Source organism: Haemorhous mexicanus, chromosome 2, assembly GCF_027477595.1.
Source record: "Haemorhous mexicanus isolate bHaeMex1 chromosome 2, bHaeMex1.pri, whole genome shotgun sequence".
NCBI classification, from domain to species: Eukaryota; Metazoa; Chordata; class Aves; order Passeriformes; family Fringillidae; genus Haemorhous; species Haemorhous mexicanus.
Window position 1 is genome coordinate 35,249,118 of NC_082342.1, and position 24,638 is coordinate 35,273,755.

The 24,638-nt window shown below is 42.7% G+C and overlaps 1 protein-coding gene across 2 annotated transcripts in view; it reads right to left on the reverse strand.

The window, feature by feature from the left end:
- The window catches only part of NARS2 (asparaginyl-tRNA synthetase 2, mitochondrial), a 48,694-nt gene that overhangs the window by 18,405 nt on the left and 5,651 nt on the right, over nt 1-24,638 (reverse strand). For both annotated transcript variants that reach the window (XM_059838447.1, XM_059838448.1), the window contains exons 5-7: nt 22,561-22,641; nt 14,835-14,935; nt 1,412-1,544 (exon numbers count right to left, since the gene is read on the reverse strand). In XM_059838447.1, coding sequence (XP_059694430.1) covers nt 1,412-1,544; nt 14,835-14,935; nt 22,561-22,641 — 315 coding nt within the window. The remainder of the gene's footprint in view (nt 1-1,411; nt 1,545-14,834; nt 14,936-22,560; nt 22,642-24,638) is intronic.

Genomic DNA, 24,638 nt, shown 5'->3' on the forward strand with positions numbered 1-24,638 from the left:
TAAACAAAGTGGGAACTCCACTTCCCCAAGTAAGAACACCACAAAATTAAGCCTGTTGCAATACATACTCACTATGAGAAATGCAAAATAATGGCTGCTAGGAGACTTTCTGTTAGAGGGAAAGGTGCTTGTCAAAGACTTTGGGACAGAGGGAAGATTTAACAAGCTGAAACTTCACAACAAGATACTTAGCAACAACAAAGGCAAAATTGAGAGGGAAATTTCCTCCTTTCTCTACAAATAAAAGCCTTACAAATTCCAGAACAGTTCTCAAATCTAATTCTCTGAATTGTCTGAACTGGCTGTTTATACTTCAAAACTCAGGAAATTAAGGTTTTCTGCACAAGGTATGTTGATTCTGTGTTGAAGGGCTCCAACACCACTCAACAGAAGACCCTACTTACTATACTAGATAAAAGTAGTGAAGATTTCAATTGACTCTTGATTACCTAGAGAAGCAAGGGGGCTCAGGAATGAAGATGTGTACATACACACAGGCTGTGCTCTAAGAATACACAAAGCTGTGGAGAAAAGGAGACACAAAAGAAAGAGCAGGATGCTATTTACGATGGAGCACAGACTCCCAATGGATCGGTCCACACAGCCCAGTGTCATGCAGACATTCCAGATTCAGAAGCAGCACACAGAGCACACCAACTGTGCTCTCAGGCCATGCTGGTTCAGCACTGTTTATGACCCATGCTGAAGAAACCACCACCTGGATGTTATTTTATATATCTGCAGCCAGTGCCTCAGGTGTTTTTCTTTATAAGGTTATTTTTTCAATCACTTTCCACAGAGCTTATCTGATAAATGAGACTGTGTGTGTATGTTTACATACAAGTCCTATTGGGTATAAGCTGGCTTATGCTGAGACTGGTAAGGTGTATAGGCATCCATCATGTGGTTAAACTGCATCTGAGAAGTCAATCCTGAAAAATCAAAAAGCAGCTGACTAAAGATTTCCTCCAGTCTTTTGCTAAAGCCACAGTGGACAGTGTATGCCAGAAACTGTTGTTTCTTCTTCAGATTTCAATGCAGATTTCAAGGAGGCCTTTACAGAGCACACTGCTTAAACACTGCTCACTCAGTGGAAAGGTGCTGAACATTTTGAAAGTGAGAGTGCCAGTCATTAGCACTAGTCAAGCACATTAACATTCCCTGGCAATACAGCAACTGTGGAGCTTCCCATTCAGATGAGGGCTGCGTGCACCTGTACCTTCTCTTCCAAATCCTCTCTATGGCCTCATCTCTGCTGAGCAAACCCTCCTCCTTGGGAAATACCTGTGCAACCTCTGCTTGGTTCTCTACTCTCTACAGGGTGAGAGGAGCTGTGACCTCAGCAGAGGGCAGGAAGCACAGGAGGAAGAAACTCTGGCAGCAGTCCTGCATAGACATCTGGAGTGCCCACCTGCATGATGTCCTGAAGGCTTTCAGTGAAGGACAGCTCAGCCTCCACCATGTAGAACTCCGCCAGGTGCCGGCGACTCTGCGAGTTTTCCGCTCGGAACGTCGGGCCAAAGGTGAACACGTGAGTAAAAGCCCTGCAAGGCAGCAGGGAACAGGCAGGTCAGGTCCAGCACACAACTGAGTCTTTTACATCTAAAGTCCTCACTTTTCTCCCAGCATCTAAAAACAATCGTGTTTCCATTTCATCTTTGACCAGTTTAATGGCACTGCTGGATAAGCTGTTGTTACGTTCCTTCATCCAGCTGGGGAGAGAGGTTATTCACATTTTGTGACTCAGAGATGTTGCACACACACACTATTTAGCTTCCTCTGAACACAAGTCATGCTCAGGACACTTTTTGTAACTGTGTGGGAATAAAACCCAACATTCTGCAGAGCTGGATAACTAGAGAAGCATGCAGATACTATACAAATCATGCTGTTCTCATCCATTTGCCTTTTCACTTCTTTGCCTGCAATGCCTGACCTTCACAGGTGCTGTGAGACCCCAGTGCTCACCAGAGCAGAGTGGACTGTGCTGCTGGAGCTGGGTTGGTGGGCACTGGGTGGGGGGCAGTGAGACCCAGCAGGACAGGAGGTGTATGGCGTGCAGTCCCCATCTAGTGGTACGACAGAAGTTCATTGCTCAGAGAGCCATGGAGATAAAGAACTGGGTTCTTCCATACAGCTAAAAATGGCTCAGCTGAGAGGGGTCCCTACTGCAGAGAACACATGGGGAGAGCATCTAATGCTGTAGCAACCAATGCATTTCCTATTATGAAGCCATTTCTCCAACCACCCTTCTGGGGAGTCTATTTAAGTACATCCTCTCTTGTTCTGCAGTCATGTCATGCTGTGTTTCCACTTCCTTCATTAGAAACCTTCCTATCAAGCACCAATACACCTTCAACAGTTTTGATTTTATGTGGGAAGCTGCACTCCAAGCAATACCTTTTACCCTGTGATCTATGAGCACTTGAGCTCCTGGACACCCTCAAGCCAGTGGGAGCTTCCCAAATACATGCTGTGACATCTGTGATTCCTCTCATGCTTCATGGGAAGAAAAACTGTGATTGGGGAAGAGAGCAAGCTGGCTCAGAAAAACCATGAACTGGGCAGCTGCTAACTTTGGTACATCTTTAACTTGATGTTATTTTTAGCTGCAGACAGCATGTAGGAGAAAAAGAACCCGATCGGTAGAGATGAAGCACAGTTTGACACTCATGAAAGGATGCATGCTAATTGCTGGGGCTGGCATTTGACTTGCATCTTGCTCTGCAAGTTTTCAACTTAGAAAGGACGTTCACTGAAGTTTCTGAACAGGCTAATTTTGTTAAACTGAACTTTAAATAAACAGCACAACAAAAAGCAGCATTTTTCCTTCACCCCTTATGGAGACATCTGTGCTACAAATAAAGGAACACACACATTCTGTTTCACTCATCTGTTCCCTCATGTCACATGTTGGTTAAAGGTTATGATCCAAAGAAACAGCACTTTCTTTTTCCTTGAGTTGCTAGTAGTAAATACACCAGAAGTTTCAGCTCAAGACTCTGAATACATAGCCTGCCTGTAGGTTTCTTTTCCCCATGGCTCTGTTTTCCCTCCTCTAAAAAACACACTTTCTGTCTCCACTTTGCACTTCTATCGGTACTCTCTCATATATAACCACAGCACCCACAACCAACTAACTAGAGTTTGCAGCAAACATCTTCCTTTAAGCATCATTTTCAGCATGCCACTATTACCTCTGCTGTCTTTCTCACTTGTTGACATGTCACTGTAATCTTCTGTTACTCCATTCTCCTTCAAACTGCCCTTTGCTGTAGCCCCTACAAAACCTCAGCAATGTTTAGAGAAGTGATGTACCAAGACTATTACTCATTGCACAGGTCATTCACTATTATTTCATCAGTTCCTTGTGATCCCCCATCTGTAGCCACCTGTTGTCTTGAGTTATGCAAAAATTCATGTTTTTCCTCACATGGCCTTTTTGATTTGTTTTTTTCCCATGCTCCTAACAGCACCTGGCACAACAAGGTCTCGGATCCAAAGTTTAAGAGCCTCAACTGCTATAGCAATACAAACAACAAATACAAAACAGTGAGTCATGCAGTCAAAATCATCTTATGTTTAAGGCAGAACCAGTCAAAAGGTTTTGTTTGCCAGCTTGTGGAGGTTGGCCTGCAGTGGGAAACAGGAGTTAGAGGCAGGTTCTTGCTCTACCTGCCCCCATGTTTCAGGGTTTTGCTAAAATATTTCAATTTGAGGCCCTTCAGTTAAAGAAAGAATTTTTCCTAAATAGATGAGTTTAGTCACAAGTTCAGTTTGTGACTGAGCCAGGATAAGACACAAGATGAAAATATTGTGAAAAGCTTACAATTGCTATAAGTACTCATTAAGGTCTGCTCAGTATGATGTGCAGGTCTCTAATGTCTCACTGACATGAAGGCCTGAAAGTAAGACTGAAAGCTAAAGTGTGACACTAGCTGGCTAGCATGGGATCCTTTCCCACAGAGCAACAGCCTGGCTTCAGGGAGTGACATTTCTCAGTGCCTGTCCACGCACAGGCACTGACAATTCAGTTACTGTAGGTTACTGGGGCAGGACAGTCTCCAGCAATGCAGGCTACTAAGAGCACTTTGAACTGCCCTTACTTCCTACTGATCAGCAGCCCAAGCATGATGACTAGTTACTCATCTTCCAAGGGGCTTGCTGCCTGCAAGATACCTAAAAGTAATCAGAAATAAAAAAACCCACCCTCTTACTGCTCCAACATGTCAGCCATGGTCAAACACTTCATAGTCAGAGATGAATTTTGTACTGCAAGAATAAAGCCTCTCTGTGCCCAAGACAGCTTTTAGGGAGGGCAAGTGCAGAACAACTCCCACAGGAACCAATTTCTGTCTTTCCTCGGCTGTAGGCACTTGTACACAGAGAACCACCAATGTTTACAAAACAAACCATTAGCACTGAGACTCCATGGACTACCTCAAGGTAACAGTAAATGTAAGGGCCTTGTGATAGCCTGTAGAATCTAACATCACTGGTGTGGGGCTGAATTTGTCTGACCCTGGAAGAAAGGGAAAAACAACACTCACCCCTAGCCCCCCTCTCCATCAAATAAACCCCCATCTGCAGGGAGAGGAGGAATCATTCACTTCTCAGGCTAACTGTAAAGGGAAAATACAGATATGAGTAACTGTGAGAACTTCCCCAGGATCCTGGGACCCTGGCAAAGGGAAACTAGCCAGATGTCACGCTGGCAAAGCGATCAAAGGAGCGCAGTAAATGCAAGTCATCTGGTAACAGCAATGTAGCACTGACCAGAGGCCTGGACAGAACAGAGAAACACAGCTGAAAGTACACATGGTCACTGTTATCAGCTCTGTGCATGAACAATTATTTTCCATCCAGGCATTTATATACTGTTTACTGTGCCCTGCCATTCAAGATGTTAAGCAAATGCCCACTATACAAATCAAGTCTTTATTTGTATTTCATCTGCTATTAAAAACATATCATGATTTGTTAGTGCTATATCACACTGAGCATGCAAGATATATCAGAAAAGAGGGATGGGAGTTGACTCTGCTCTGATTTCATGGTACTGAGAGCAAACCCAGTCATTTTGTTCTGTGTGCATTCAGCACCTAGCACAATGGAGCCTCAGTGTAGGGCTGTGACTCCTATGCTCTATGATGCAAATAATCAATCATTTAACATTCCCAGACCTCTGTAAGACTTCCAGCGTTTAAAAATAACTTGAAAATTCTAAGTCGCCAAAAGTGCCTAGGTCAGTTTGGGTTGTGGGCACTCAAGAGTCTTTAAAAAAAAAATCAGTAGTGCTAATTCCTCATCTCCAACAAAAGCATACACACAGGAGAGGAAAAAAAAGCCCACTAATCTGCTGAGCCTTTTTCCCCAGCTATTACAGGCAGAGCAGTAATGTCTGTAACACTCTCCTTGTACGTGCTACCAAAGAATACAAGAGAGGCTTTGAAACGAGTCCTTTTGCAGTCAGCTTTGCCCAGATCAGAGCTCTGGACAGCAAGGCTGAGTGCATTTATGCAGTTCACAGGCGCTGCCGGGGTCGACACCACAAGAAGGCACAGAGCTGCTTAATTAATTGCTCCCTTTCTGTGACTGTATTTCGCTCTGCCCAGTTCTCTGGGAAAATCTGAGAGCTTAATGTGGAGGCCAAGAGAATACCCACAGTACTCCCTCCAACACACTGAAACGCATCAAAAGCCAGGGCCCCATCCTACAAAACGCTGAGCTTTCTCACCCCAACCCAGTGAAGGGCCCAGCCACTTTTAGCTACAGGCTCCCAGAAGTACTTTTGGACACCAAAGCAGTACCTGGAAGTGTTGCTGGGACACAGCCATCCTCTGCACGGATGGGGGAGGCTCACTGCTGCACAGGCCACACTTGTGTTCTCTGCCCTATGAACAGCCTGGAAGAAAGAAACTTCCCCCCTTTCACCTTTATTTCACACACTACTAAAAGTGTCTCCAGAAGCAGCCACCTTTGGGAGCTCTCTGCCATGCAGAATGAAAGCTCATTTTGTTTGAGTTCATTGACATTTCATTACAGAGGAAGTGAGAGGAACCAATAGAGAAGTAATAAGTATCCGTACCCAAAGCTGCTTCAAATCATTCTTTTAATTAAACTCATGCAATGTTTGTAGGCCTCAGCGTCTCTGCCTTACTGGCAACTTTTATGGTGCAATCCAAATAGAATTAATTGTGCTGATGGTTCCCAAGCCAGGAATGGATTGTGCTCCTTTTCTGAGCCAGGACTCCACGCTGCTACTGAGGTAATAAAGACTTATTTGTGCTGTCGAACCAAGGGCATATAACTCTGAACAAGGCTATTAATCAAGAAGATGCAATCCCTGCACAGTCAGCTTACAACCAATGCCAAGGTCACACCACACAGTAGTGACACAGCTGGAGGCAGAAGCTGGCTCCTGTGACTCAGGGCTAAGCACTAAACCACACCAGTACACACAGGGAGCAAATATATTTCTTAAAACTTCATCACCCCTGTGATTTCTACTGTAAGCCATAAAAATACACTACCAACATGGCCAAGGGGGAAGAATTCATTCTCATGGTGCCCTCGCTGTAACCCCAAAATACAACATGTGCCTATGTAAACAAAAATATATTGATTACTCTGGCAAGATCTGCAGGGACAAGTTAAGCTCAACAGTGACTTGTGCCAAATCTCATCTTTGGCCATGCTAAATGACCACAGCATGTACCCCTTCAATACAGTGTGTTCCCCTGCACCATAATCCACCAACCCCTCCCTGCCATATACACATTAAAATTTAGATTGCAAGAAAATCTAGAAACAATAACTTCTAACCCAAATACAAAACAACACATGATGTCAGCAGAGGAGAAACCCTCAGCAAGGTGACCCTGAAGCCCAGGAGTTTATCTACCCATTGTCCTTTCTCTTAGGAAGAGAAGAAGCTAATAAAGTGAGCCATCTGATTTAATTCCACTCTGTCCTGGCATGACCATATTAATTTTGAGCATGGAGGACCTGCCTGCTCCACTGAAATAAGCAGGTGACTTTGCTCAGCTGCCAGGATGCACCAGCTAGCTGCAGTGCCTGACCTGAACATGAATGGGATTGTTCAGCAATGCTGAAATTTGTATTTTGAAAGATGCTCTGGCCCTGTGCACAAAACCACATACACAGGTAAGCATTCAAAATATCAGCCCAATGCTTCCTGGGTCTAGTTTTTGGAGGAGCTGGAAGCCCAGAGCTCCTAATGATGATAGCGAGGTACAGATGCCCAGCAGTGGAGACAATAGGCAGAATATTTTAAATCCTTGAGCTAGGTAGACTGTGATAAAAAATACTTGTCAGAGTTGCACAGAAATACCTGGGTTTTAACCTCAGTGCAAAAATAATACTCCCATTCCTGTTGTCTGGTGGTTTGTATTCGGCCCAATGAAAATATACATTTCTGTTGAAAAGGCAGCAGAAGACGCTGAATTTTACCCAGAAAAATGAGTTTTTAAAGACTCCTCACAGGCCATTTCTGCTCACGCTCTGGGGAAATGCAGAGGAGAAAAGCTGCATCTTGACAAGGACTTTTGTATGTGAGGCTCAGGCCTGGGCAGCAGAGCTGGTGTGCTGAGTGCTGAGGTTTTGGCTCTTGTTGCGACGAGATGGGACTGTACTTCCTTTTGTAAGCAGCCAAAAATAAATGCGTAAATTAAAAAAAAAAGAAAGCTGTCTAAGTTCCCAGACAGGGACTGGGAAGTGCCAACTTCCCCCTGCAGCCAGTCAGAGTGAAGCAATGCAGCAGCTTCTCTCGCTGCAACTTCCAAAGGGCAGGGATCCACGATGCCGGCGAGGCTGCGTGTGCACAGCACCCTCCTGCCACGCTCCAGGACCTGCTCTCCCCTTGCCACAGCCTCTGCTCCAGCTTCAGTGGCACAAAACAGAAGATGGGACAAGGATCCTTCCCAGGTCATCCCCCTCTGCTTGAATATGATCCAGGCACACTCGAGTAATTAACAACAAAGTGACCCATATACCCTAATTATCTGGCAAAGCACCCAGAAGTTTGTTTATTAACCCTCACAGCAGAGCTAGACACTGGACTGTTAGCCGGGAAAACTGAGACAAAGGACATTAAGAGTTACTCAGAGCCATACAAGTCATCTGCTCCAGGCTCAAAGACCTCATCAGCCTAGGTCCTCCACCCTTCTATGCAACAGTGTTGTACTTCATTGTCCGTGGAGTCCTGCTTTGTCCTAGTTTTGATATTATTGTTTCTAATTCAAGTCAATAAAATGACCGATTAGCAATGAAAACTCAAGCTGGGTTGATGAAAGCCACCAGAGTAGCTGAGGATTTATTCAAATAATAATATCCTGTGCTCTAGCTAACAGAGATATTCTACAAAGGAGCGATACAAAATGTCCCAAAGATTTAAATAAAACAGGTAGCTAAGATGTTTTTCAAATTTAATCATCCCATTGACTCCGACTCCAAAGCATTAAAATACACAACCAACATGTTGGAATGGAACAACTGGGTAAAATCTTTTTCCGATCAAAGTGGAAAAAATCCATGTTCTTTAAAAAATGCATTATAACAGCCAGGAAGAGGATAATTAATTTTAATTTTTTTTCATTTTTCAGATGAACATTGGTTTTATGAACTCGGCAAGTATCAATCACAACACGAAAAAGCAACAGTGGGTGCATTACTGAACAAAGGGAGTCATGGTTCAGGCCACATTCCAAAGTTTGGGTGTAACTATTTAAAACCTCCAAAGCCTCAAATTCTACAGTACCTAAATGAAGTAAGCAACTATATCCAAGGAATTACTAAAATCCATACAAAATGCAACATGTTTCAGCTGACTACAACATGTATCTATACTCTATTCTACTTCAGTACAATGGCAGCAAATCGAAGGACTTCAGGGCACACGCTAATGGATTTATGCATCTATTTCAATGAAAGCTGTGGAAGCAAATATCACATCTCATCCTGGAGCCATCTCCTGAGGCACAGAGACTCCTTGAGAAGCAGGAGCTACAACCTGGACACAAAGCAGGTTCATGCTCTTGTAGGGTATTAAGTCTGCCAAAGTGTTGCTTTGTCTCTGATGGTCAGTTGAGCTGCCCAAAGGCTTCTTGCTTGCCTCAGTCACAAAGTAAAATAAGTTTTCAGGAGTCACCATGAACGTGGCTACTATGGCACAGGAACATGTGGGCAGAGGGTTGTGACAGCCAGTACTGTCGCTCACAAAGCCACAGCTTCTTAAACCCCTGCAGCTCTCACAGCGTTGTCCAGGCACACAGATGCAGGGGAGCTGCAAGACCCCACACACACGTGGATGCTGGGCTCTCCTGCCACAGACCCTACAGCATCTACCACTGACTGGAATAGGGATGATGAGGTATTCAGAGAAGGAAAAGGGACTATGCACTGGATTCAAGACAGAAACACACTGGTTCAACTTGCTTTACTTGTAAAATGAGGACCAAAAATTTCAGGACACCTTTCACCAGATGAGCATAAAACTGGCTCTTCTCTTGCTCCCTGCACTTGATTTTTACAGCAAGACTATAACACAAAGAACACATAGTCCAAGACTGCAGGGACTGCATTCAACCCTTCATGTGAGGATCCCAGAACATGGCTGAACTGCAGCTAACCTCAGCACACACTCCCCATGCTTGCAAGCAGATTTCCTGCTTACCCTCCCCAAAAGGTGGAGAGGAAAAAAGGACCAACAGGATATCCATGTGGACTGTAAAGCTCCAACTAGCCAAGCAACTCTAGACTCACTGTTGTACCTACAGAGCTCATGTATTTGGCCTCCCAGTAATACAAAGCCATTAACAATCACTGCAGCAGTCATGAACCAGACTGAAGTATGCAGTAATTGATTAAAACCAGACATGTCACGGTTGCTTTTTATAGATCCAATTAAGTGTCAGCCTAATTAATGGAAGTTAGTGCACTAATTATAAGAGTCTGCATTATGACTCAGACTCAAACAAATGTTGTGCAAGAAATGTCAGAAATTTTTTTTCAGACATCCAAGATAAATAATTACACTTATTTTTGTTACTTCTTAGCAACAGGAATGTTATACAACTGGACATCATTCCTGCAGCTGCATTCAGAAGAATTTAAAATTGTACAGTGTAGAGCAAATATTTGTTTAAAGACAATGTAATCTGTGTCATCATTAGCAAGTCATTTTGGAATCAAATTTTAAGAGCGTGTGTTGCCAGACTGCTGAGAATGAAGCCTATTTTATGGAAAGCAGCCTCAAACACATCTCTTTTGAGCTCTGCAGTGTTCTCTTGAACATCAAAATGACAGCTCTCTCTCATTCTCCATCGTCCATGCTTTGAAAAACACTGAAGCACTGGCATTTTTAAAGTGAAATCAGTGTGATTTTAGTACCTCCTGCAAACAACAGGAAATTCACTGAGAGTTCAGCTCTCTACAAACTCAGGCAGACACAGCCAAAATAGTCTGGATGACTGAAATGCTTTTTAGATCCTCTCTGCAACCTGCAAAACCAGTTGTAGCATTGCAGAGAACATCTGGATTAGGCAGAAGAGCAGCAGAATAGATGATGGTTTAGCAATCAAGGAGATGTGCTTGAGGAGAGAGGGATTAATTATGTTGCATCTAAACCAAGTTTGATAAATAGATGTTAGCAGGCAGAAGTCTGAATGAAAGGCTGAGATTTTAAGTTAGCAGGAAAAAACAAGTCCTCGGAATGTTGAACTGAAATTAAGCTAGAGAGATAATTCACCAAGATGGTATTGTGTCTGAAATAGGTGGAGGGGCCAGTGAGAACGAAGGCAAGAAAAAAACTTTGAAGAAGAAAATTACTTGGGCTGGAAGGGACCTCAGGAGATCATTGGTTCAGTCTTCTGTTCAAAGCAGGGTAAGCAAGAAGGCCAGACCAGCTCAAGGCTCCACCTAGCTGTGTTTCTGAAGAAGAGCACACAGTTTTTCTCATCAATCTTTTTCAATGCTCAACTGATTTCTCCATTATTTTCCTCCCTATGTCCACTGGGAACTTCACTTTTCTCAACTTATCCCTATTGCTTCTTGTCCTCCTGTCATTCACCACTGCAAAGAGTGGGTCAGTCTTTGGAGAACCTCCTTGCAGGTCCTAACAGGCTGCTATTAGGTTGCCCCTCAGCCTTTTACCTATTTGCAGGGAACTTCAACACAATGTGAGATGAACAAGAGACGAGAAACCTAATGAAGGCCTGGTAAGAGAGAAAAGAAACAGGGTTAAGGAGGGCAAGGAATGATGAGATAACTTATGCTGCCAGTTAGGGAGGGGATAGCTCCCAGAAGTTTTAAGAAAAGCAATTTTATTTAAGTTCGTGATGCAAAAGGCAGAACAGACAGGGTCTGGGATGAAATGTGGTGCAAGGGAAAAACACTGATGTTAAACTATTAACAAGAAGGGCTGAAAAGAGAGGAGGTATAGCCTGTGGGAAAGGAGAACAAAAAAAATTACTGCAGCCAGTGAGCTGTTACTTCTTGACAACGAATGGCTTTGGCTGTCTCCAGTATGGTTCTGAATCATCTTCAGCTGTCACAAACCCTCCAGCCCAGTTCAGGTCCCCAAGGGGGCCTTTGTCCTCACCAGAGGATCTGGGGGCAAGGAAATACCACATGGACTTCACAGCAAACCAATGACATTTCAAACCAGATATGAGGACACAGACAGCCCTACACTTGTACCACGCACCCTGGCTACTGACTCATCGGCGACTGAGGAGACTGAAGGGGAGTGCTTTATTACTGAATAAAGACTTCTCTGGAGACCTTAAAAAGCCCATGGATTTACAGCAGCTGCCAATGATTCAGACATGCTGAGCAGACAACCTAGCTGCCATCACTGCTAAGATGAGGCTCAATGAAATGAGAATCTGTGCCAAGTAGGCTGTTCGTGTCACACTGAGAGACAAGATGAACTCCTCTGACCTTGCCTTCAGTAGCAAGCACACACAGCACAGCAGACGGTCAATAAACGCAGGGACGTCTCTCTTCCCACTTTTCCTCAAAGAAAAAACTCACCAACTATAAATGGCTCATCAGGAATAGCATCCCAAGCAATCCTGCCATGAAACAGAGCCCTGGACAACAGACAAGCATGGGCATTCGGGTCTGCAGATAAACTCTCTGCAAGGACACAGAAGATGTGATTCCAGTTTTATCTGGTAAGTCTCCTCCATCCCTCCCTTTCCAGCCTTTTCCAGCCACAGCTTGGAGGTTGCTCATGAGCTCTGTAAATCTAAAAGCTAACCCCAAAATTACATGACTGCCTACTTGACCTTCTGCTCCCCTTCTACATAACACCTCTCCAAGGAAACATTCCTACCTGCCTCTCACACCTATCCTGCTCCACCTCTACTTTCTAATGGACTTATGCAGGATCTGTCCCTCTTCCAAGTCCTACAAGTCACAGGAGAATATGGGTCAAGACTGGATGGGGAAGGTTCTCCTCAGCATTTCTATCTCAGTCTCCTCCCACAAACTCTCAGGAACAAAGTGTTCTTGAGAGCCTTAAGACTGCAACACTCAACATTATGTTTAAGCTAAAGGTAATTTCTGAAGACAAGATAATTTTATAGGCATGAAGAATTTAGTCTGGATAAAACAAAGGGTAAATTTCATGGAATCAAATCCAAAACAGATAAATCTTTACTGTTTTACCTGATTTTTTTATTGGGAAGACCAGAATATTTCCATTTTGGAGGTGGAAAACTCATTTTTTACTACTCTAAGACTAAGGGTAAAAGTGTCAAGTCTGCCAGAGAGAGAGTTCTCTTTCATAATGGGTTTGGTCTTCATCTACACTGAATTTTCCCAATAAATTAACTAAATTAGTACATTGGGTAGCTGGCATGAAATCAGCACAACAGCCCTTATCTGAAGGCACATTTTTCTGAGCAGTTGCAATGTGGATTCTCCTCAGACATGGTACTTCAGCCAAATCACTGCTGGCCAGCTGGACTGCTGATAGAGCCTGTCAGAGACCAGATCTCAGGCAGGTAGCACTGCAGTTGTTTGCCATGTACCAAGGGGGGCTCATAATGACCTTATGGTGACTTTAAAAACACTTTTAAAGTGATCAGTTACTGTGGAATGGAAGCCTTCTGAAAACGGGAGGGATAAAATCCTAGCTTTGGAAAATGTGAACTTTAAAGATTGGCCTTTTCATCTGGGAGTTCTGACCTGTATTTCTAATAGTGTTTGCTGTCCATGCCTCATATGCAATGTAGATAATCAGTGCTGGAGTTTTTTTATGTGATCACTGTAGCACAGTTTATTGGCTGCTGATAAATAGCTGCAGTGAAATTGCTCAAAGGGCAATTTTTGCATACAAATCAAAACATATAAATTTTTTCAGAAATCTCTTTTCTGCCTGGTTTGCTCTCCCTGGGTGACATGGTCTCTTCTCAGACCAGCTAAATGTCTGCAATATGCTGAAATACTCAAGCTAGACATTCTTGATAGACAGGGTGTTTCTCACACGGTGCCCTGCCTGCTGGGGCCAAAGCACAGGTCACCTGGCAGCAGATATTAGCTGTGTCATCTCAGATATTAGCTGGGGAAAGTTAATGAAGAGGAGGTTTGTTTAACTGAAGGGGGGGAGATTTTGGTCCCTGGAAGATGGGATGGCATGAGTTTGTATGTGTTAGACTTAATTGACTGTCCACAGGTTGTGATCTTTACGGAAAGATGTAATTCCACAATTCAAGTAAGTCCAAAGAAAGAACATGGATTCTAATGATCAACCTGAAATACAATCTCACTCTATTACATCAGGCTGTACCCCTTAAATAGTACACAGCCTGCTCTAAGATAAAGCTAAACTCAGCAGATCACTTGTCTGGTAAATACTTTTTCCATTGATATCACTCAGATGCACCTTGCTCTCTAAGGATGGATAAATAAAAAAATCAATGATCTTCAGCATGCAGTACATTACAGCTTCATGTTCCTATTTTACAGTATTGTGTTGTTCTTACAGACATTTGGAATAAATCTAGGGCCATCTAAATTTAGATGTGTTTATTCATAATGGAGCATAGCTGTTCTGGGAACCTGGTCCTTTTATTTTTACTCTATTTAAGAACACTGAGTTTTTGAGGCCTGTAGCTCAAGTGGTATTGAATCCCTTCAGTCTTCAAAAATAAATGAAGCTCTTCTAGATGCAAAAGCACTGCACCAATACATGACACAGCATTAACTCTCTAGAAGCTGTGAGACCCTCCAGAGCGCAGAATCATTGAATGGTTTTAGAAGTGACCCCAAAGACAATGTTGTTCTAACTCCCTGGCCATGGGCAGGGACATCTTCCATTACCCCAGGTTGCTCAGGGCCCCACCCAACCTGGCCTTGAACACATCCAGGGATGGGGCATCCATCCTTGGATGTGTTCAAGTTTCTCTGGTAAACGTGTGCCAGTGGCCCACCACCCTCAAGTAAAGAATTGCTTCCTAATATCTAATTCAAACCTTTCCACTCTCAATCTGAAGCCATCCCCCCTTGCCCTGTCACTCCTTGCTCTTGTCCAAAGTTTCTCCTGAGTTCTCTTGCAGCCCCTTAAGTACTGGAAGGGGCTCTAAGGTCTCCTGGAGCCTTCTCTTCTCCAAGCTGAACAATCCCAGCTCTCTCAGCCTGTGTCCAAACAAGAGGTGCTCCAGCCCTCTCTCCAGGCTGCCCTCTCAGCACCCATCATCCAGCCACTGCCACTCAGGCAGATAACCATGGCAGATACCTGACGGATATCAAAATTACCAGCTGGGAACATCCCACAGACAAAGACGAAAACTTCTAATTTTGCTCACCCTGCCATTACTTCCAAATGGAGCTGGCCAGAAACTGTCAGGAAGGCAGGCACATTGAAGAAATGGCTCTTTTCCACAGACTCCTTTGCCTCTCTTGATGTCTGTAACAATGAGGAGCAAGTCAGACCATTGGTGTTTAGATAAAAAGCACAGCACGCGGCTTATTTTCCCTCTTTTCAAAGCATCAATTTTCACTTTCCTACCAAGATGAACAGAGAGGAGGAAGAGAAGAATCTCTGTCATTTGTAGTTTGAAGCTTCATACAGCATTGCCTTCAAAATTCAATTTCAAGCCTGATGAGAAAATGGAGGAGTGTTTTCTGTGTCAGCCCCATTGACTTTCAGAAAAAACTTTAAACAGAGTGTTATTTTCTTTTCACAGGGAAATGAATTTGTTTCCACTGGAAAAAGACAAACAGGGAAAAAAAAAGGCAATGCAATATCCTCTTAAAATTTGTTACTCAGTCTTCAAAAATATCTCAACTGAAACAATATTAATTTGGAGACATAACAGCTTACATATTATATAGGCATTGAAAAATAAACTATGTTTCATTTCAGCTTTTGCATGCTTTTTTCAGGTCATCAGATATTTTAAGCATAAAAATCTACACGTAATAGAAAATTTAACAAGTTCAGTGTTCCATTATGAAAAACCCCAAAAGAAAAAAAAAGTCCCAAGAGACAATAGGCACAGATTTTGGAAAAGACACACAAAAATTCATCTGCAAACAAGAAAAACCTTTAATATTTACTGTGGGTGTCAAGCACTAGAACAGGTTGTCCAGAGAGGCTGTAAAGTCTCCATCTGGGAGATATAAAAAACTCAGCAGCAGAGTACTGGACAACTTGCTCCAGCTGACCCTGTTTGAGTACAGTGAGACGGATTAGATGATTTCTAGAGGTCACAACTCAGTGACTTTTAAAGAAACATGAAGATAAATGATACTGTGTTTCAACATCTTGTATATTTCAATGTCACCCCTAAACTTTGGAGGAGCCAAAGGTTCAGGAGAAAAACAGAACGAATCTTCAAAGCTAATCTGACGTCTGGCTGATCTACATTCACTTCCAAACAAAGACTTTCTTCTGAAATAAGTTTGAAATACCCAAGGTGTAGCTCCTAGGAGTCATGCTAAGTGTTGCTAGTTCAGCTAAGTACACCACTGCCTCCAGCCACCCCACTCCCCAACTTGCTCTGTCACAGGGAGCCTTGTTCTTCAGCCTTTGATAGCCTACAACCTGCCATTTTTCTCTTATGAGCTTGAAGGTGTTGCTTTTGTTCTCAAAAAGCTCTGCTGCTCATCACAAAGATAAAACAGTGACTTCCAAAAACCTCAGATCACAAGGCAGTTTTATCTCTTCACAGCATCACACTGAAGAAAAGAGCAAGCTTGCCTTGTTCCACAGAGATCAATGAAAATATGACAATTTGTGGCTCTAACCCCAGGACAGCTTCCTTTGTTTCAGAGGTTTTGTGGTTCTAAAAAAACCAAACACCAAACTCTGAGGATGCAGAAGCAGGTCCCTACTGTTTTCATCAAATAAACCCAGAGTGTTTGCTCAAAAACAATAAGGATATTAATAAACATCAAACATTCACATACTGCAGCCCCAGAACCACAGCCAGAACACTAAAGAGAAGAGCCATGGTTTCTGGTTTCTCTTTTCCTGTAAGCTTAGTTCAGACATTCCTTGTTTCACCAGTGAAAAATGCCACCTAATCCTGTAAGATGCAACTTCTAAACAATGAGAAAGAGACAAACTAGAAGCAAGAAAAGAACAAGACATCAGCCACAAAATCTCAATGCTTCACCCCAGATCCGCAAACAGGATACAACTGTCTCCAGGAGCTGGGGCCTGGTTTATTTATAATGACTTTGTGCAATTTTTCATTCTCCAAATCAGATGTGATCTCAGAGAGACATAAGGAAAAAAGAAACACAGTAAGTGACTAGATAAAGTGAGACAATCTACAACTCAATTGGGCTCCTGAAAATCTGCAGCCTGTTTGAAAGGTCACTGAGAGACCCCAAGATGTTTCTCTACATTGTGAGCAGCTCCTGAATGGCTTCTGACAGAAGATGAAGAGTAAACATGGCAATATTTAGATTAAATGTTACTGCCCCATCACCATCTGATCACCTCCCCTCTCCACAGCTGCCCACTTGCTCTCTCTCATCCTAAGGCACAATACTCAATAGAATGGGTACAACACCGCTCTTGCAGAAAACTTTTCTTTGCAGGAAAAATTAAATACCTTCCTTTTTATTCAGAAGGGACACCTTCAGAAAGGGGAGATTCCAAAATTAGCAGCTGCACATTTTACAGGTACAAGTATCAGCTCATCCACTGGAGATGATTCCTCCAATTCACACATTTGAGCACAGGCCAATATTCCCAAGTGCCTGTGCCCCAGATTCACGCTCAGCCTTTTAGATCAAGATGGCTTGTTTATTATATGAAACGACAGCCACTGGTACAAGACAAACAAAAGGTAGGGGACACTATTCCTTCACTGCTGACACTGGGTGAGACTGGTTTTCATGTCCATGACCAACAAAATGAAGGAACAAAACTGTGGTGCTTTTACTTCAATTAGATGGACGCTTCTCCCAATTCCCAATCCCAAAACATGGACTTGATAAAAGATTAGGAGGGGAATTATGGGTTTTCTTTCAAGCTCTTTCCATCCCAGAATCGAAAACTACCCAAATTACAATGGGGGGAAAGGGAGAGAGAATCTGTATGAAACATCTTGGTGTCTCAGAGTAAATATGTGCTATAAACATGCTAGTATTTGACATCAACTTCAAAGGCTTTTTATTCTCCTTCTAAATACAAGAACAACTGGATTTAGTACCTGTTTTGTTCTCCATCTCCTCAAATGTCTAATGGTTTAATTTAAAATTATTCCCTTTGATGTCAGTCTTGTATTAACTTCTCCTTGAGGCAATTAGCTTCAGGAGAGTACAGACTGTTTGATTCTGTCTTACACTCTATGCAAGCCAAAAGCATGAAGGGATCAGAGAAGACTTGAAAAGCTCACAGAAATCATTGCTGTAGCTCTAGCCCAGGCCCACAACACCAAGCTGCTGCAGCTTCCCAGAAACACATCTTTAATCCAGATTTGCCCTCTGTGACACCCCATTATAAACATGATTGGATTTTCCTTTTACACAACCCCTGCAAAATTCCTAACTTCTAAGAAGTCCTCCTTGCAATTCCAGTCCTAATTCTGACCAGCTGGACTTGCACTGAGCAATAGCAGCTGGTTCTGCTGAGACACACATCACATAAATATGTACTGGAATGCATAATATCTCATAAATATGGACTGGACAGGTAGATATGAATCAGGTAGAAATGAGGACAAACTGGGAGAGCTAGAACATGAAAAAGCCAGCCATCCCTCAGCTCAGGTCCAGCTTACCCTGATCCCTGCCAAGCACTTCTCTGAAGTACCAGTCTCCCAGGAACTGGCTGCCTCCCAGACCATCACACATCTCTAAAAGGACAAACACCTTACAGACACTAATAATGTTGTGTTCAACTGTGATCCTCCCCTGCAGATCACAGCTTTCTTTGGTGCTGACAAGGATATTTTTCAGTAGTACCAAAGAGATGGTAGGAGTAAGTTTCTGCATCTTCAGCAGCAGGCACATATTGCTGGTGCCACAGCTGGCACAGCCACAAACTTGCACCTTCAGGAACCTAACAAATTTGTCATTCACTCCTGTGAGCAAGGGGCAAAAAACCTCTGAAAGGCCAACACCCTACAATCTCCAGATGCATTTTAGAGAAGAACTATACCTGGACAGTTCTTCAGGGTTTACAGTTAAATATCCTTTCAAGTAATGAAATGGCCTGATCCAGACCCTGGGTTCAGCCAGACACCATCCAGGTGCCATGAGGTGTGCATGGGAAGAGACAAGCCTCACACAGAGCACATTTTACCTCTGCTGGAGCCAACAGGTAGAGTGCAGCACTCCTTACATGTAGAGAGTGGTCCCAGGAAGGAATATGGTCACAGGCAATAAAAATTGCATGTGAGATCTACTTTAAGGAGCTGTGAATGCATGATACAGCTGTTATGCTTTGGAATTCACTGCATACTGAGCTCCCTTAAAAGGCTGCAGCTGGGCAGCAGGGAAAGTGGCTGTGGAGACCCACACTGAACCAGCTGGAGTGTCCTGGGCCAGACAGGCTCTTACAGAGCACTGAGAAGCCTCCACCTTCTCCACATCAGCTGAAAGCAGCCATACAAAGAAAATTTTCCAGGGAGCAAAGTGGAAAAGAGAGCAAGAGACTCAGAGAACAGGGAGTCTTCAACACTGCAGACAGAGTGGGAGGCTACTGAAAATAGCAGGGAACAGACATGCAGCTGGGTCACAGGACAAAAGTATGGCAAATTTCTTAGGACACAGCCACAGAAGGGAACTGGGTAAAGTTGCTTGCAACATGAAAAGCTGCTAAGAATTCTGGACTTCAGAAGAAATAAAAGAGAAAAATAAGGAAAAAAAAGGAAAAACCCAAAAAAGCAAGGAAAAAAATCTGTGAAGTGTAGGTTCTAAAACTGCTGGTACAGGGGAATTATTTCAGATTAAAATAGAAAAAGGGCTAACTGCCCCTGCTGATCTGCATTCTTCCTATTTCAAGAATTACCTCATCCTGCTTTGGATGATACTAAAACACTACTTTCAACAGCCAAAAGTCTTCTAGTATTTTCAATATATTCACTTTAAAGAAAGAAGCACAAACAAGTTGCTTTCTCCCCGACATGCTCCCACTACAGGAAGACACTGTCAACAGTGCAGAAAGCCACAAGATGGTTTTGCTGATGTGATTTAGGGTCTGCCTAGTAGTCTTCACACTTCTGGCAGTTTCTCCTCAAGCCTATACTTTTCAGGTGGAGAAGTTTCCTCTGGAGTTGTTACCATCTTGTGACTTATTTATTCTTTAAAATGTCCTCTGCTTACTGCACACTTTTCACCATTACAGCACTTCATTTTAAAAACATTTAGTTTTTAGATTTGCCCAGCAGAGAGGGAATATGGATTCTCCCCCATCCCAAGTCCTAATATGACAGCATCCCAGCCAAAGTCATGTTCACACTAATCAGTACATCTAAAACCAAACAAAGATAATGAGGAAGCTGAACATATAAACAAACACAAATCCTACAGGATTAAGAGTTTTGGGAATCGAAGACCACATTTCAAAAAGCTTTTTCATTCTTACTTCAGATACATTTTCCCCCATTTTTTCAACTCACATGTAAAAACATATTCCTACTCTCTTCACTTTCCATCACTTCAAAAGAATGCACAGGAGCAGCCATCAGATGTTAGTCAGAGGATTAAAACTGTGATAGCAAGAGAAAACAGCTATTTAAAGGCAATAGTTCACAGTGGGTACAAAAAAAAAGCAGAAAAGCAGTCTCTACTTGAGTTCTAAAGGCTATTCAACTAAAGTTTTTCCACTTACTCCACCTGCAGCAGGTCAGCTAAACTGGTGAGACCATTAGTTCTATGCACTGCTCAAGGGAGCAAAAAAAAAAAAAAAAAAAAAAAGAAAAAGGCAACAAACCCAAAAGGCAGAAAAACCCCAACCTGTTAACAGCAGCTGTATTGCAACTACTACAAATTCAGGAGTAATAGGACATCAATTCTGGTTGCAGCTTGAAGATAGGTCTTAAAACTTAAGGAACAGGATTTAAATATTTTTTTAAACTGATGAATCTAATTTGAAGGTTGTTTTCATCAACTCCCATCACCAGAAATCTCAGCTCCTCCTCAAATATAAGAGGAACATGAAATTATATTCTCCCTTGTCCAGCTCAAGGCTAATTAAAAAGTGACTGAATGCAGCAGACAAGAATGTCTTGATAGTTGGTTTGGTTAAAAGCACATGAGGATTCTGGGCTTTGCTGCAAACACCATACCTTTATGACTATGTCTGACACTTTTCTGTCATTCTTATTTTGTGTTTGACAGCATCACATGCATGGTGCAAGGCAGGCTTAATCTTCCCCATGTTCTCACTGCCAAAAAACAGTATCACTGCTCCAGTGGAGTGACATGACCACAGCAGGATAAGCAGGAAGCCTTAGAACTCTGCTAGCCAGGACCAGTTGTGAATAGGGCTTTGCAGAAACAAAACTAAGTCCTAAATGAAGCCAGACAGTGAAGCTATAATCAAAGAAAAAACAGGACATCAGGGAGAACTCCCATCTTCCCAGCAGCAAGTGGGTTTGTGAATTCCTTCCTTTATGGCACAGGCCATTTAATGGGGTCTGACTTGGCACTTAGTGCACACCTTTCAAGCCCAGCTGTAGTTACATTTCCCAAGACAGGTAGTATTTGCACCTCAGCAATCCCACTGGAGAGGAGTAAAATATCCACCCTGAACCACGCATTTAGATAAGATCCAGTTTATACAAGTTTCAGGCTGACAGTTTAGCACCTCAATCAACATTTGCATCAGGGCTGCTGTCACTACCAGCCACCTACGCTGTAGTCCTGCATCCTCTACAGCTTTCAAGTGGATACAATTTGTACCGAAGACGCAATACACTGTACAGCTGCAAACTGCATAATGTTTCCATCATTAAGTGTCACTTGTTTTCACGTCTTAATTTGCATGCAACAGCCTGGAGTGAACCTTGGGTAGCATTAAGGCATCTCAATTAAACGGGAACAATTTAGTTTAGCTAATCAACCCTATTGTCACAGCGAGCAAAAAGCTGAGCCACATCTACTGGTCTGGAAGGGAATCACCGGTAGCACAGGTTAGACCTTGAGATTCTGGAGAACAAGCAGACAGAAGCTTTTTTTGTCACGAGGCTGTGCAGAGTGGAAGACACGATGTCACAGCAAGTAACTCTTACCTCAACAATTCTTCTTTTGCTTACAGATGAATCACCAGCAAAGCTGGAGCCAATACGCATAGGAGGCAATGGATGCCGTTGTTTGAGACAGAAGACTGAATTTCAGATACAGAAGGATAAAAGGCAGTGGAATTCTGTATGATTAATGACTGTGGGGTCAGGAATCACGAGAAATCTGTGGGGGAGATCTTAGTGGTTATGGCTGTGTTTCAGTTTCACAGGAGGTTCTGACCCACGATGTGAAGTACTCTTATAACGACAGATTGTGGCAGTAATTTGGTGGTTATGGGGAGGCCTGACAATATTGAGGGAGAATTCCAACATACAACAGGAGTAGCTTGTAGGGAGGAACCTGTATGTACATGCTGGTGAAAAGGAGTTTCAGATATTGCTGACTTTTGTTTTAAGAATTATCTCATGATTAATTATATTCTTTGTTTCAAAACTAAGAAACACTTAAGTGTAGTAGTCTGTCCTGAATGACCCATCCCATCTCTTGGGCTCTTATGATCACATAATTCTGTTTACTAAGATGTTTCATCTCCCTCCATTATTCTTTGCAAATTTTTCCACAGCACCAGGAATAAAACAACCTCATCAGTACAAAAGGTGCTGATTAATGCACAAAATAGCAATAAAATAAAAGATAATGTATCTGTTTAACTGTCTAAATTATTAGTTGAAACAAAGGATTGCTATATTAAGAAAAAAAAATCACAGAAGTACATAAAAGGGTTTATGAAGATAAATATTTCCTCTAACCTTTATTAACTCAAGAACTGCTTTGAAAAAAAAACCAAAAAACAAACCAAAACATACTTTATGCAACCCAACTTACCTCAATTTGAAAGAGTTCCCCTGCACCTTCACAGTCATTGGATGTAATTATGGGGGTATGAATATGCACATATCCATTATCCTGGAACAGACAGCACAGCAAAGTTAACAAGCTGTCACCCTGAAGGATGACATCAACCAGCACACATAACTAGGCCATTAGCCCCCAGCCAGGACAGCACATGTAGTCTTTTGGGCAGCTTCTGCCTTACAGGGACAGATGACAAACTAAATGCCACCATGATTTAAACATCAGTGTTTGCTACCTGTGTGTTTTCCTCCAGGTTTCAAAACCAAAAGGGATTTATGTCATTACTATGAGATTTTTTGCAATGGCCTGTTTCTACACCATTCCCTTTTATTCTCACTTCCTTCAGCATTTTTATAGTTTTGGGCAGTTTCAATCAAATTCACCCCTAAGACCTCAACACTTTGTTTCTTTCAGCTTTTTGGAAGGCAGTGGTAGGCAAAGGACACACATTATGCAGTCTTGCATCATCTAAGATACTGAAGTCAAGCTGATTTTAAGAGGCAGGGTTGGTCGTGTTCTAGGTCCCTACAGAATTACACATTCATGTAATAGTTCATAAATCCAGCAGAGGCCTCTGAAACCAGTAAGGCTGAATGAAGAGAGCCCCTGTTCTCTGGATTCTCTGCAGTGCAGCCATAGGCTTTTAAAACAGCTGCAACCTAATATTCAGGGGATGGACACATCTCTGCTTCACAGCTTTTACCAGAATAATAGAATTCAGTCAGTCCATGAGAGGTCCTGGTCCTTATCACCAGCTCCTAAAGGAACTAGGAAGACAGGAGTAGTATTTACTGCCCACTCTGAGAATCAAACTAAAATTAATTTGGAACAAAAACCTCATATGGACACGCAATGCATTTTGTGGGAGTACAGTAACACAACCAAGAGAGAGCAAAGTCCCTGCAGTCAGCTCTAGGCTACCTTGGTTACAGGTGCAAAGACCTTGGCTCCTCACTGGGATCCAGTTACTGCACAGAAGGAAGTCTTGGATCCAGAGCTACTTGCTTTGCCTGGAAAAGGAAGTTTCAGTCTAGCAGTACAAAATGCAGGCCTCTGGCACAGTTCCCTGCATATTTGGAGCCCTGCTGTGGCCTCCCAGCTCTACAGGAGATGTTTGAAAATGCCTGAGCTCCTCATACAGTGGTAGCAGCTGCTGTAAAGAAGCACACTTCACATACAAGATCCCTTATATGCTTTGGAAAGTAATGCAAACTGCACAGATCTGAAATAAGAGAATCCCCATAAAACCTCTTGGATAATTCCCCTTATAAAAGCTTCTAAAATAATTCAAGTTGCATTACTGGCTCTCACAAACCTGGAACTTAATGTACAGAATGGAATTTGCCATTCTCAATGCAACTATCTTGCTGTGCCTAGGAACAATGTTCCTATCCCACGTGGACCACAATTCTCAGAAGATTTAAAGAGGACATTTTAGCTTTCAACATCCAAAGGCACTTGGCACTAGTCATTCATTCGTGGAAATGAACAGGCTAAAAAAAGACAGGTTTTTAAAGTTACAGAGAGTCTTGATAATTTTGTATATTCAAACAGCTCCACTTATTTTCTTCCACCATTAAGCTCCTTACAGCTTTGCCCAGTGAAAATGCTCAAATTATACTTGGTAGCTATGGTATGCTCTGACATGGTCAAGCTGGAAATTGCAATATTCTTGGGATGATGCAAGTGGTAATTTTAAGACTTCCTTCCATTAGAGACAGAATAAAACCACAGACATTCCTGGTGCTGGGAGAGTCCTTACACAAGCATTTGTAAATATCAGGTCTGGGACCAAATCTTTCTTATTCTTTTAAAAATACCTTTAGTGTAGCTGCTGCTGCTAAATTGATGATAGAGTCTATTTTTTAATAGAGCTCTGCTCTTGAGCACTGTAAACAGGAAGGTATGTCAGAGCCTGAGCAGGACCTGGCTTGGAGAAGCAAAGCCTGAATAAGGCGGTTTTGCACCTCGGCTGCCTGCGGTGTCCAGGTTTGGAAGCACAAAGTGTTGTAGGCAATGCCATCTAGTGGCTCGACACCGGCACAAAC